The sequence below is a fragment of the Psammomys obesus genome, unplaced genomic scaffold (genome assembly GCF_907164565.1).
Source record: "Psammomys obesus unplaced genomic scaffold, mPsaObe1.curated_primary_1811, whole genome shotgun sequence".
NCBI classification, from domain to species: Eukaryota; Metazoa; Chordata; class Mammalia; order Rodentia; family Muridae; genus Psammomys; species Psammomys obesus.
In genome coordinates this window covers 30,195,013-30,208,052 of record NW_026596073.1, presented here as the reverse complement: position 1 = coordinate 30,208,052, position 13,040 = coordinate 30,195,013, and the positions used below count along the sequence as shown (strand labels likewise).

At 38.6% G+C, this 13,040-nt stretch overlaps 1 protein-coding gene across 7 annotated transcripts in view; it reads right to left on the bottom strand.

Moving 5' to 3' along the window:
* The window catches only part of Bltp1 (bridge-like lipid transfer protein family member 1), a 210,274-nt gene that overhangs the window by 41,440 nt on the left and 155,794 nt on the right, over positions 1-13,040 (bottom strand). For 4 of the 7 annotated variants that reach the window (XM_055626230.1, XM_055626234.1, XM_055626232.1 and 1 more), the window contains 8 exons: positions 7,567-7,626; positions 6,147-6,373; positions 5,279-5,479; positions 4,958-5,088; positions 3,610-3,733; positions 2,301-2,410; positions 1,358-1,448; positions 781-843 (listed from right to left, as the gene is read on the bottom strand). In XM_055626230.1, coding sequence (XP_055482205.1) covers positions 781-843; positions 1,358-1,448; positions 2,301-2,410; positions 3,610-3,733; positions 4,958-5,088; positions 5,279-5,479; positions 6,147-6,373; positions 7,567-7,626 — 1,007 coding nt within the window. The remainder of the gene's footprint in view (positions 1-780; positions 844-1,357; positions 1,449-2,300; positions 2,411-3,609; positions 3,734-4,957; positions 5,089-5,278; positions 5,480-6,146; positions 6,374-7,566; positions 7,627-13,040) is intronic. The other 3 variants (XM_055626233.1, XM_055626236.1, XM_055626237.1) reach the window with 3 other exon arrangements.

Sequence of the window (13,040 nt, the reverse complement as noted above, 5' to 3'; positions counted from 1 at the left end):
TACATGAGACCCTGCCTCAAAACACTGAAAACAAAAGTTAAGTTATTCAGGCTGGGCTTGCACTTCCTATCCTTCTACCTCGGTGTCAAGTAGCTGAAATTACAGGTATGTGTCATCAGATTCAGCTCTAAATATAGCATTTATTAAACACTAGTGTACTACAGTGACTTAGAATAATTAATAGTCAATAATCAGTTTATTGTTTGGAGTTAGAGCTGGCTTGAGTTTAAAGCACTTAACAAAGACTGTTGATTTTTTTGGTTTTTTTTTTTTTTTTTTTGAGACAGGGTTTCTCTATGTAGTTTTGACTATCCTGGACTCACTTGGCTGGTCTTGAATGCACAGAGATCCACCTGCCTTTGCCTTCCTGAGTGTGGGGATTACAGGCATGTGTCAGTGCCAGGCTGATTGCTGATTTTAAAATGACTCACTTTGCAGTTAAATGTAAGGAAGAGAGATTGAATTCAGGATCAACAAATTAATAGTAATTGATTTAGTAAACTGCAGTTTTAGAGTTAAAAATTTGCTTTAGTTGATTCGATAAGCTGATTAAAGTTCCTCACTTTTGAAGCCCAAAGTAAAATTAAGATACATGTAAATATAAAATCAAAATGGGGTATTATAAAATATACATTAGAAAAAGAATTCCAACAATCATAAATCTTTACATCAAGTATTTCTGAGGTCTCAGTTCAGCTTGAAGAGAAGACATTTTGAAAGCATTTTTTCAAGGCAGGTAATTAGTCTTAAAGTAAAATTTTATGTTGTTTTCATCAGTACCTGAAAGTACCCTTCCCCTGGAGAGCTGGACTGTGGTGAACTTCCCCATACTGTATTTTTCAACTTAATTAAAATAACAAGAAAAGAAAAGTAAAACTCATGAAAAATAAAGACAATGAAAACAAACATTCCACAAATAAACATTTTAACATAAATTTTAACATGCTGTAGTATGCAGCTCTGAAGCTGGCCTTCCTTCTGCCCTCCTTTAATTCTTCACTGTGACCTGAACATATAAATGAATGCATATTTCACATTAACAACTGTGTAAAGACAGTTTAACATAGGTCCTCAGTTACTAACAAAAACTGCTCAGCAAAACCAATCCCATCTGAGAGCAAGCAGCTATGGTATTTTTGCTGTACACACACTTGGCTATGTGTATATACATACACATACACAGAGTTCTTATGGGCAGCACCTGCTTGCTGGTAGTGTAGATATTTCAGGTGTTACAACCCTCACTTTTATCTTAGGTGACAATTTGTATTTTTAAATTGTATAATGTTGCAAGTCTGCAATTAAAAAAATAAACTACTAAGCAACAAAAACTTCTAACAAGTACTGTCTCTCTTACTGTATCCTGGATGTTAAAAGTTACTCTGGGTCCAGGAGATGCTGCATCCACACGGATTTCCGGGAGCTCATCAGTTTCTCCTATGCGAGAACTATAAGTAAAATGTAGTTATGATATAAGCATAAATATATAACACAAATATAAAATATAAAACAGCAATACTCACTTCAAAAAATCTTGGCTTTGTAGAAGTATTATTAATAACATTAACCATTCTATTTCTAAATATTAACCTTATCAGATGATTTTTTTTTCATTCCATGTATTAACCTTCAATATCTGTAAAAGGCCTTGTTTCAATTAACTTCAAAATTTCTAAAACTAAACCATATAAAAATAATTTATATTTTTTTATTTTGAGGGAAGATAGGGTCTTGTATATCCCAAGCCAGCCTCAAATCTACTATGTAGCTGAGGCGGAGAATGCTCTTGAACTTTTGATCCCCTTACCTATCTTAAGAGCTAGCTTTACAAGTATGCGCCACTCAATTTACGTGGGACTAGGAATCGAACCCAGGGCTTCATAAATGCTGGGCAAATACTCTACCAACCATTCTACAACTCACTTCAAGAATTTATACATCTTATTTTTATAGTGCTGATTTAATATTAAATCAAGATTTTAATGTGCACAATCATCATTCCTAAATTGACTATTTAGAAAGCAACCACCCTATGCAGATTTTCATTGTTTTGGATAGTCTGTAAGCTTATATATAAAGCATATGTAAATAATTTTGTCTTACTAAAATGTTCTTATATGTTGAAAAAAAAATTGTAAAGCTTTCCTCAAACCAATAATGTTTGACAGGAAGTAACTAGTGATTGCTATTGTACTAATAAGGGTGATGATTTTAATATCCAAAAAGAAAAAGTATTGAGTCTTGGTTTGTTAGAAGTCAGAAAATTTTTAATTTGTTTCATTGGTTAAATTATGTATTACCTTGCTCTTTCCATTCTTTTAAGAGGTGGTCTTCCAGAAGCCGAAATGCTCTTTGATCGGCTGTAACTTGGTTTGTAACCTAAACCCCACTTATCTTTGAGGGAAGCAGCCTAATAAAATGGTAGAAGAAAACAAAATGACTTAAGGCACTTGTATAATGATGTGGTATTTCACTTCAGCTAAAATAAAACTAAGTTCTTTTATTTTCAAGTGACTTTAAATGAAATTTAGTATAGATGAATCAAAGTACCACAGCAATCAGCTTTCCTGATGTTGCAAAATCTCTTAGAAGGAATGTATAATGAAAATAGGAGCAAAACCAGCTAACTCAACAGAAAAGGAAAAGATTGAGAAAGGGGAGTACAGAAACAAGGTGATAATAAAGAAAATAATTAGAAGAAAAGAATGAAAAAATGTGCAAAGATCCCAAGGAAAAGCTAACTCTGTATTGGGGAAGAAACCACTTTATCATTTCAAGGACCATCTTTACTTCACTGTAAGAGAGGAAAGCAAGAAGAGACCCGACTTCTCAAATGTGCTGAGGCTGAGGACTCAGATGGCAGAGAATACATGTCCTTATATGTTCTAAGCCACAGAATCCACAGCATCAAGAGGGACCCTTATAAACGATCAACCTTGGGAACGGTGTCCATGTAGGTGCTTCAGCTGAGGTAAGGGAAATACTTCCAAGGAGAATACTGACAGTGGCTGATACAATACACATCAAGGAAAATGTCTGTACCTCTTCAGAATTTTGCTAGGAACTTAAAATTGTTCTAAAAATTGTGTTTTACTAAAAAGATAAGGCAGAAAAGAAGAGAAACTGTGATTTAGAAGTAAACATTGAAAAACTGGAGGTAAATACAAAGAAAAAGACTGTTCATTTCTGAGAGTACACATTAGAGGTTAAAAGCCAATGTGAGTTCATCAATGGTAAGACAAACACAGTGGCTGTGCCTAACTGCAGAGTTCCATTGCCTGGCTTTGAAACTTGATTCCATCAGCATTAGCGGATATATAAACTTGGAAAAATTACTTGACTTCTCTGTGAAAAAGTTTTCTCATTTTTAAAATGGGAGAAACAGCTCCTTAATAGGGTTGCTATGGAGATTTATGGGTGGCTAACGGCAAAATATTTAAATAGTGCCTGATACACAGGTCTGTTTTTCATAAATGAGGTAGTATTATCACCAGCATGAACAAGAACATAAATATCATTGTTAGGATTCAAAAAGCAAGTATTTAAAATTAGTCTTTGGAAAAAATAAAATAAAATTAGTCTTCTGGAATTCTTAAAGTATGTACTCACTCGCATACTGGATCTCCGTAACTTTTTACGAACATCTCTTCGGATGTCATTCACAGCCACAGACTCCAACTGTTGGTAACGCTGAATTTCCTGGTTTATGGTTCCTTCACTTGCACCCAATTTTCTAAATGAAACAAAACCAAAACCAAACCAAACCAAAACAGAACAAAAAAAAAAAAAAACACCAAAAATGGAGTGGTTACTGTAAGGAAGAAGAAAGTAACACCAACTTTGCACTGCTTCTTTTGTCCCTTCACTTTTCAGGAAAGCAAAGGATATCTGGATAGTTCAACTCCTGAACATTTAACATTCACATCTGGCAAATTACAAAAGACCCAGTAACATCTAGGGAAATGTTTTTACATTTTCTACCCACTGATGTATCAAGAAGTATGAGCAATCTCATGAAAATCAAAGACTTACTCTGTAGAAAAAATGTGTAATACATATATTTTGGAAGACTAATAATATATTTTGCCTCAAGTAATTTTTTTTCCCTGAGGATAAAACTCAAATCAATAAAAAATATGAATCATTACATGATAATTTGCAGACAAATTTTAAGGCCATACCTTCATTTTTCAAAATTCCTGTACAATTTTTGGGAAATCCGGTTTGAACAATAACAACAAAATCCCCAAAAGTGTAAGTATTTCAAGATTAGGAAAGATGAGGCATGGCCAACAACTTCGAAAGTTCGAAGTTTAGCAAGAAGAATATTTATCCTTGAATAGGAGGTACTTTGTAAAATTACAATACAGATGGCAACAGATTTAAAGAAAAGGTTATAGATGCTTACTGCTTTATCTCTACTTTTTTTTTCCTAAAGAACTGTTAACATACACAGTCAAGAGGTGAAAAGAACCCACAGTCTCTGAATTCACATTTATATAAGTGCAAATCTCAGTTTTTTACTCTGAGCCAGTTTTCTCGACAGTATTGTTGGAAAATGCTATCTAACCTCACAACTACACTGTGAGGTTTATTGTGAGACAGCATGTCACACCAGAACAAGTACCTATAAATGTTGACTTTTAACTCCTTAAAAAAACTTCCAACCCGGAAACAAGGTTAGCACACTAACACACACACACACAACTACGCATGTCAATGTAGTCAAGCACAAATATGTCCATGGAGCTGTGTGTATGTGATATAAGGTCAGCATCCACTACACAGAGATGAGTTGTAAAGACAGAGAATTAGGCTTAACTTTATTACTTATGAGCTCAGAAGAATCACTGTACTTTTTGGTACACTGATGGCTTCACTAAAAGGTTTCCTCCACCTTTGACATTCTATTATTCTACTAGAGAATACTATATTAAGTTAAAAACCAATAACATACTTGAGATCATCTATTACTTTGGCCTGTTCGTTCAGTTCTCTGATGTCCACTAAACGTTTCATAATCTTTCTTCCTCGCGGTTCCCCTGGCTGACTAGAAGATGTTCCTTGTCTTCGATAATCTACAGCTTCCTAAAAAATTGAAAGTATATATGTTAATACCACTTTCAGTTCATATAGACAATCTATACTACAAAATTAATGCTTCAGATCAAACAGAGCATGCAAGAATCAATGCTATCTACAGCAGGTAAGATGATTGCAATTCTCCACTGATTCAAATCCCCTCATTTTATGAGGAATCTACTCAGCTGCTACCTACGTTTCCCCATGAGTGTGCTCTGCACGCTTTCAAATGGGACTGGCTAGACTGAGGGGAGCCCCGCATCTCTGAATCACACAGATACTCTGCAGGAACAGAATAGCGCTGATTTGGGGGTGCCAGGCCTAGTAGGTGATTTACAAGTCGCTGCCCAAAGGTGAGTCTGTGGCCATCTCCACTTACTGAACTTCCATCTGAACTCTAAATAATAAACAGTGTTATTAATTTAAAATTAGTTTTCAATACAAAACTATTTTATGATACAACAGATAAATGTATTTAAATTTTTTTTATAAATTGAAACCAGAATGAAATCTGAGCATTGACTACTAAATAACTTGATTCTACAGATAGCAGTATAACTGGAAAAACACAATTTAAATGTACACATCACAATATAAACACTTTGCTTTCTAAACGACTTATTTGTAAAAATCTTTCCTAAGATATGCTTTACAAACCATAAGACTCATCCATTTACAATGTTTTAGTATACCCAGAGCTTTGCAGTCACTATCACACTCTCAGCATCACCCAGAAAAGCTCCTCTCCTAATAGCAGGCCTTTTCATCCCTGTTCTCAAACCTCACCTCTGTCCCCAGACTGAAGACTAACTAACCTACTTTCTGTGTTTATAGATTTATCTTACCCCACTTTCAATGTTATTACATTATACTGAGGTTAACGTACATTTCATAATGGCATTATTATGAAGCACACAACAGCACTGTAAAATGTAGACCCAGAAATCATCACCAACCTCCTTCCCCCACAAAAGCAACCACAACACACATAATAACCCCAAGTTAATAAGGTATCTGTCTGAGGAAAAGCCAGTCTTGAAATTCCTGGCAGCAAATTTACTTACAGTGTGGATTGTGGGAGACATAGTATCGACTTCATCTTCATCTGACAGGTCAGCTATGTTCACTGAATTGAGGTCAGCAATGTCATCTATGTCTTCCTCTCCTGTCAGTGTTGTAAGGGTGTTGCCCAGAGCATTAAGCCTTTTGCCAATGTTGGGGTCCATGTGGACATCAATCCCACACATTTTCCACAATACATTGAGCGTCCAGGTTCCAGCACTACTACTTTCTGTTTAAATAAAGAAGTAGCATTTTTTTCTTTTAAGTCTTAGGAATAAGAGTATAAGCATTTCTGAACTATATGATGGCCATATCTGATACCTAATGCCTTTCACAGAAAGAACTGGTCAAAACATCCGACAGTGAACTGGTTTCTATGTACACAATGTATATCTAGCTCTTCTGTATAATAGCACAGCTGCTTATCCAAGGGCTAATTGTTCCCTTTGAGTCTAAATAGATACCTTCCCATGGATACAGCACAGACCATCATAAGCCTCATCCACTAGCTACAAGTAACTAACTGTAAACATCAAAGCTGTAAAAACAAAAATATTTCTCTGGACTTGAAAAAAGGTGGGTCTCTTTTAAATGGGAGGGTGGAAATGAGGCCATGAGCTCTTTCCAGCCACATGATATCATCAATTAAAGCAAAACAAACAAAGTATCTGAAATAAAAGAGGGAGTGAGAGAGGAGCAAAAGCTAGAGCTGAATGGACCCGCGTCACAGATTCTGGTTCCAGTTGTTTCTTCTCTTCCCTTCCCTGCCACAGCATTCTTAAATTTAACATCATCTGCAAATATGCTGGGAAAGGATCTTGCTTTGGTTAAGCTAGTTTGGACAGGTCGCTTTCATTTATAAACACACATCCCGGATAAAGCTGTGTATCCTCTCTCCCGAAAGGGGTGTTTGCTTCAGTCTTTAGCTTCCCAGCAGTGCTGCTGGAGTCTGTCTTAATGTTTCAGTCCTTTGTTGCTGGGATGGTAGGTGTCTCTTGAGATCATTTTCTCAGGATGAACACTGACACTAGAAGAGTGTCAAGGAACAGCGAGAAAAGAAAAGGTCACCAGGAACATTACTGCCTGTGATCAGCTTTTATGCCTCCCAACATCCAATGAGTCTTTAATTAAATGGCTGCCTTTGTGCACCCTGCTAACTTTTATTGCACCAGAAATGAATAGCTGACACCACCGTCGGTTTAGATGAGACACCACCACACTTCCACAGTTACTTTCCAGCTGTGTTTCTATGCTTTACTGACTTGAGGTATTCCTTTGACAGTATCACCATTTAATTTTTTGCTCAAAAATATTTAATAGCCACCTTACTGGTCACCAAATCAACTCCTGAATTTGGTAGTTGAGACTTCCCATCTTATTTTCACCTAATTCTGTTTCAGCCAACGTGAACCATGAACTTACCAGCTGCAGCTTGTCCTGTAGTCCTTGAACAAACCTCATAGGTGCCATCTGGAACTACACCTGCATAAGAATTACCCCAATACAGTTGTCAGAAAAAACATGCTTGTGATTAAATAATGAACCACACTATGGGAGAACTGTTTTCTCCCAAGGACAATTACCTAAATGTAAACAGGATTTCTAGCTCTGCTAGGTTTCAATTCCTCCCCACAAAAGGACAAAGTTTAGACTTGGCCCCATTACATGAAGTATAGCATTTTATGATTATAGCAACTTACCTACAGTTTTGGCTTTACCTGTAGCATGTTAGTATTAAAGTCACACTACCTGTGCACCTCGAGACAGATTTCTACCAACCACTAGGATTCTATGATAATTTTTGTGACACCGTGTATACACAACACACACACATACATGCATACACATTGTTATTGCTGGTTTTGTGTTTGAACGACAAACTTTTGCTATGCAGCTAGGCTTGGCCTTGAACTCATCATCCAGTCTCAGGCTTCCAAGTACTGGGGTTACAGACAAGGCACTAAACTCTGGTGAGAATGTTTTTTTAATTACAAATTTAATTTATTATGTGTATTTATTATGAGCATATGTGTACACCTGGGGCAAGTGCCATGCCAGGAGTAAAGAGCCGGAGTTAGTTCTCCCTCCTTCTACCCTTATCAACATAGTGGCAAGTACTGGCTGAGCCATTTAGCCAGCCCCATGTTTAAATATTTCAAGAATGAGAAAAAAAAAAAAAAAAAAAAAAAGAAGGGTGACAATTTAGAACTGCCACATTCAGCAGATCTCTGAGTTCTCGGACAGCCTGGGCTGTTACACAGAGAAATTCTGTCTCGAAGCAAAACCAAACCAACAAAAAGAACTGACATATTAGGTCAGGAAAACCTGTCACATTTACTATCTCTTTGTTAAGGAATACTTTATGAGAAAGATGGCTGACTGCTACGATGTCAACCTCACAATCTTAGATCCAAGCCCTGAAACATACTTGACTTTAACTACCAAATGTTTTTACCGCTTGTCTTTAACTGGGTACCTTAAACCTAATCAGTGAAGAATAAGCTAACTTGGAAATAATCTGTAAACAAAGTAAATTGTAAAAAAAGAATTCAGGTCACTTTCAGTAAGTCGTAATGGAAACTAAATATCAAGTTAAATTTGATTACAGTTCTAAGTGAAATGTCCTTTCATAATTTTGTGAGAATCCTAAATTGGTATTCACATGTTACTTAAAGTTTGAGTGACTTCCTTTTTCTAGGTACTTTGATGTTAATTTTGTCTTTCCTTTAAAATTTTCAAGGAAGAAAAATATTCCCAAGTTAGCCACACTATCCTTTGTGAGAAACAATAGTTCTTTTTTTTTTTTTTTTTTTTTTAAGAAAGGTCCACAGGTCCTCATCTTGTAGGCCAGGCTGGCTTCAAACATGGTATATAGTGGAGGATTAGCATGATAACCTTGAATCCCAGACCCTTTGACCTCTTTGTGTGGAAAACTGGGATTCCAGGCATGCCTACCATGCCAATTTTATGTGATGCTAGAGCTCTAACCTAGGGTTTCCTGAATGGTAGGCAAGTACTCTATCAATTGAGCTATATCCCTAACCCTATTATGCTCTTAAAAACACAGTTACTGTTAAAAGAAATTATGCTTTTCAACCATAAAGTATGGATATCTAACTTGATAATTCTAAATTAAAACAATGTGGCTTCAGGTAAAGATATGCTCTCATCATCTTTAGTCAAGGTCACAAGTCAGAACAAAATCTACATTACTAGCCTTTCAAATTCAAGAATACTATAATGAGGAGGCGGGGCAAGATGGCAGCGCCGGGAGGACTCTCATTCTGAGGAGCAGCACAGCAGGATTGGCACAGTGACCAGCAATCAGAACTCGCGGCCATAAAACACAAGTGGTTGTGTTTCTCAGGTGAGAGGATACCCCACGGTGGGGGATTCGATCAGCTTTAACTCACCCGGCAAAACCGCGGAAGAGATCCCCGCTCCGCCAGGCGCTTGGTCGCCAGCCCAGAGCTACCCGCCAGCGCGATCTGGTCACGGTCCCAGACTGAACTGTGGGCCCACAACACCATAGACTGGATCTCCCAGTCGAGAGATAACCCCACGGAGCAGAAAACAATTGGGACCGACCCCAGGTTACCCAGACATCCCCTGGAAAAGACTCAGGTTCCGCGGGTGCCCCAGGAGCCAGCCCGGACCCAGAGCCGGGAGGGACAAAGGCGCCTGCACAGAGCCCTGCCTGCGCGCGTGATTCGCCGCCTCAGATAGAACTGTGGGCACCAGGGCAACAGGGCACCAGACTGCGTGTCTCTGGCAGGAGGAAACCCCCAGCGGAGGGGGTCAGCAGCTCTAACGCTTAGGACACCCAGCACCAAAACACTTCCTGGACTCACGCAGACTCTAGTGCAGGCAGAAGCGCTGTGCTCTGCCGCCATTGTTGCGTTCCCCTGAGGCACTGGGACACACAGCTGCATCCCCGGACCTGCAGGAGTCAAAGAGCCATTACAGCAGCCCTCAGATACTGTGCCAGGGATCGGCCAGTTGTCCCTGGCTGGACTGCCAAAACTGTAGGAATCCCTGATCCTTCAGGGGGGCTGCACCCACAGCGTCTGGACCAGAGCAGTGCCTGTAGCCGCCATCCCAGACAGAGACACACAGCTTCTGGTCCAGAGTGAGGCACCCAGCCTCCAGACCAGAACAGTGCCCCCAGGCGCCAAATCAACCTAGGTGCACTTTCTCCAGGTCCAGAGCAGAGCAATCAGCCTTTGGCCCAGAGACTTGCTGAGTGCACCTCCCACTTTCTCAGACAGAACTGTGCGCCCCAGGATAACAGACTGAGTTTCCCTGTTGGGAGAAAACCCCATAGCTAGGGAATCAGCAGTTTCTTCAAGAGGACTGTACATGGAAATTTAGTGAGCAGCAGCACACTAAATTTATAACAAGAAACCCAGCAGTGGGGCAGCTGTCTTGAGAAATTTTATGGGTAAGAGGAGATCTCCCCCTGCCTAACATAGACCACAGCTACTACTCAGGGCTATAAACCTGAGGTGAGCAGTGGCATCTCCGGAGAAACACTGGCCATACAGTGACCATAACCAAAAAGCAGAGAAGGACTCCTTCAGGAAAAATCATCTTCCGGCCAAGGGGATACTCCCTACCTCAGGACTCCAGGAAGCACAGAAACTAACAGCCAAAACCTAAATCAGCCCAATGGGTAGAGGTCAGCGTAAAGGCTCAACCAACAAAAGACAGAGCAATATGGCATCTCCAGAACCCAGCCATCCAGGGGCGAACAGCCCTGAACAATGCAGCATAATAGAAAATCAAGAAGAGGACCTTACATCTATGTTGATGAAGAGGATAATAGAGGAGACAAATAAAATACGTAAAGAATTAGAGGAAGATAAAACCAAACAGATCATGGCTATCCGTAAAGAAATGGAGGAAGATAAAGACAAGCAAATTAGGGCCATCCGTGAAGAAATACGGGAAGATGCAGCCAAACAGCTTGTGGCCTTCAGAGAAGAAATAATTAAATCACTGAAAGAAATCAAAGAGACAGAGTTGAAGGAACTAAAAGAAAAAGAGGAAAATACAAGCAGACAGGTGAAGGAAGTAAACAAAACAACTCAAGACCTGAAGATAGAACTAGAAAAATTAAAGAAAACACAAATGGAGGAAATAATGGAGAGGAAGAATTTAGGGAAGAAAACAGGAACTACAGAGGTAAGCATAACCAACAGAATACAAGAAATGGAAGAAAGAATCTCAGGTGTAGAAGATACAATGGAAGAAATCGATGTATCTGTCAAAGAAAATGTGAAATCCAAAAAATTCCTGACACAGACCGTCCAAGAAATCCAAGACAATATGAAAAGACAAAATTTGAGAATAATAGGAATAGAGGAAAAAGAAGACTCCCTTCTCCAAGGCCCAGAAAATATTTTCAACAAAATCATTGAAGAAAATTTCCCCAAGTTAAAGGAGAAGCCAATAAGGATACATGAGGCCTACAGAACACCCAACAAATTTGACCAGAAAAGAAAATCCTCCCGCCACATAATAATCAAAACAGGAAGTATACAGAACAAAGAAAAAATACTAAAAGCTGCAAGGGAAAAAGGCCAAGTAACATATAATGGCAAACCCATTAGAATCACACCTGACTTTTCAACAGAAACTATGAAAGCCAGAAGGGCCTGGACAGATATCATGCAGACCCTAAGAGAACACAGATGTCAACCCAGGCTACTATACCCTGCAAAACTCTCAGTCCTCATAGACGGAGAAAACAAGATATTCAATGACAAAAACAAATTTCAACAATACCTACACACAAATCCAGCATTACAGAAGACACTGGAAGGGAAAATACAACCCAAGAAAATTAGCTTCTGTCAAGAAAACACAGGAAATAATTAACCTTACTACAGCAAAACAAAAAGCAACCAAGCACACAAACTTATGAACACAGCCAACATCAAAATCAAAGGATCTAACAGCCACTGCTCATTAATCTCTCTCAACATCAATGGACTCAACTCTCCAGTAAAAAGACACAGATTAACAGAATGGATACGTAAACAAAACCCAGCAATCTGTTGCATACAAGAAACACACCTAAGACACAAAGATAGACATTACCTGAGGGTAAAAGGTTGGAAGATGACTTTCCAAGCAAATGGACCCAAGAAACAAGCAGGAGTAGCCATTCTAATATCTGATAAAATAGACTTTCAACCAAAAATAATAAAAAGAGATGAGGAAGGACACTTCATACTCATCAAGGGAAAATTCCACCAGGAAGACATCACAATCCTGAACATCTATGCCCCAAATACAAGAGCACCCACATTTGTAAAAGAAACATTGATAAAATTTAAACCACATATAGATCCCCACACATTAATAGTGGGAGACTTCAACACCCCACTCTCAACAAAGGACAGGTCAACAAAACAGAAATTAAACAAAGAAACAATATCTCTGACAGAGGTCATGAATCAAATGGACCTCACAGACATCTACAGAACTTTACACCCAAACACAAAAGAATTTACCTTCTTCTCAGCACCTCATGGAACCTTCTCCAAAATAGACCATATAGTTGGTCACAAAGCAAGCCTCAACAGATACAAGAAGACTGAAATAATCCCTTGTATCCTGTCTGATCACCATGGAATAAAGCTGGACTTCAACAACAACAGAAATAGCAAAAAGCCTACACACTCATGGAAACTGAACAACTTGTTACTAAATGACAGCTGGGTCAGGGAAGAAATAAAGAAAGAAATTAAAGCCTTTCTAGAACTCAATGAAAATGAAGACACAACATACCCAAACTTGTGGGACACAATGAAAGCAGTGCTAAGAGGAAAGTTCATAGCACTAAGTGCCTTCAAGAAGAAATTCGAGACAGCTCATTCAAGCAACTTAAT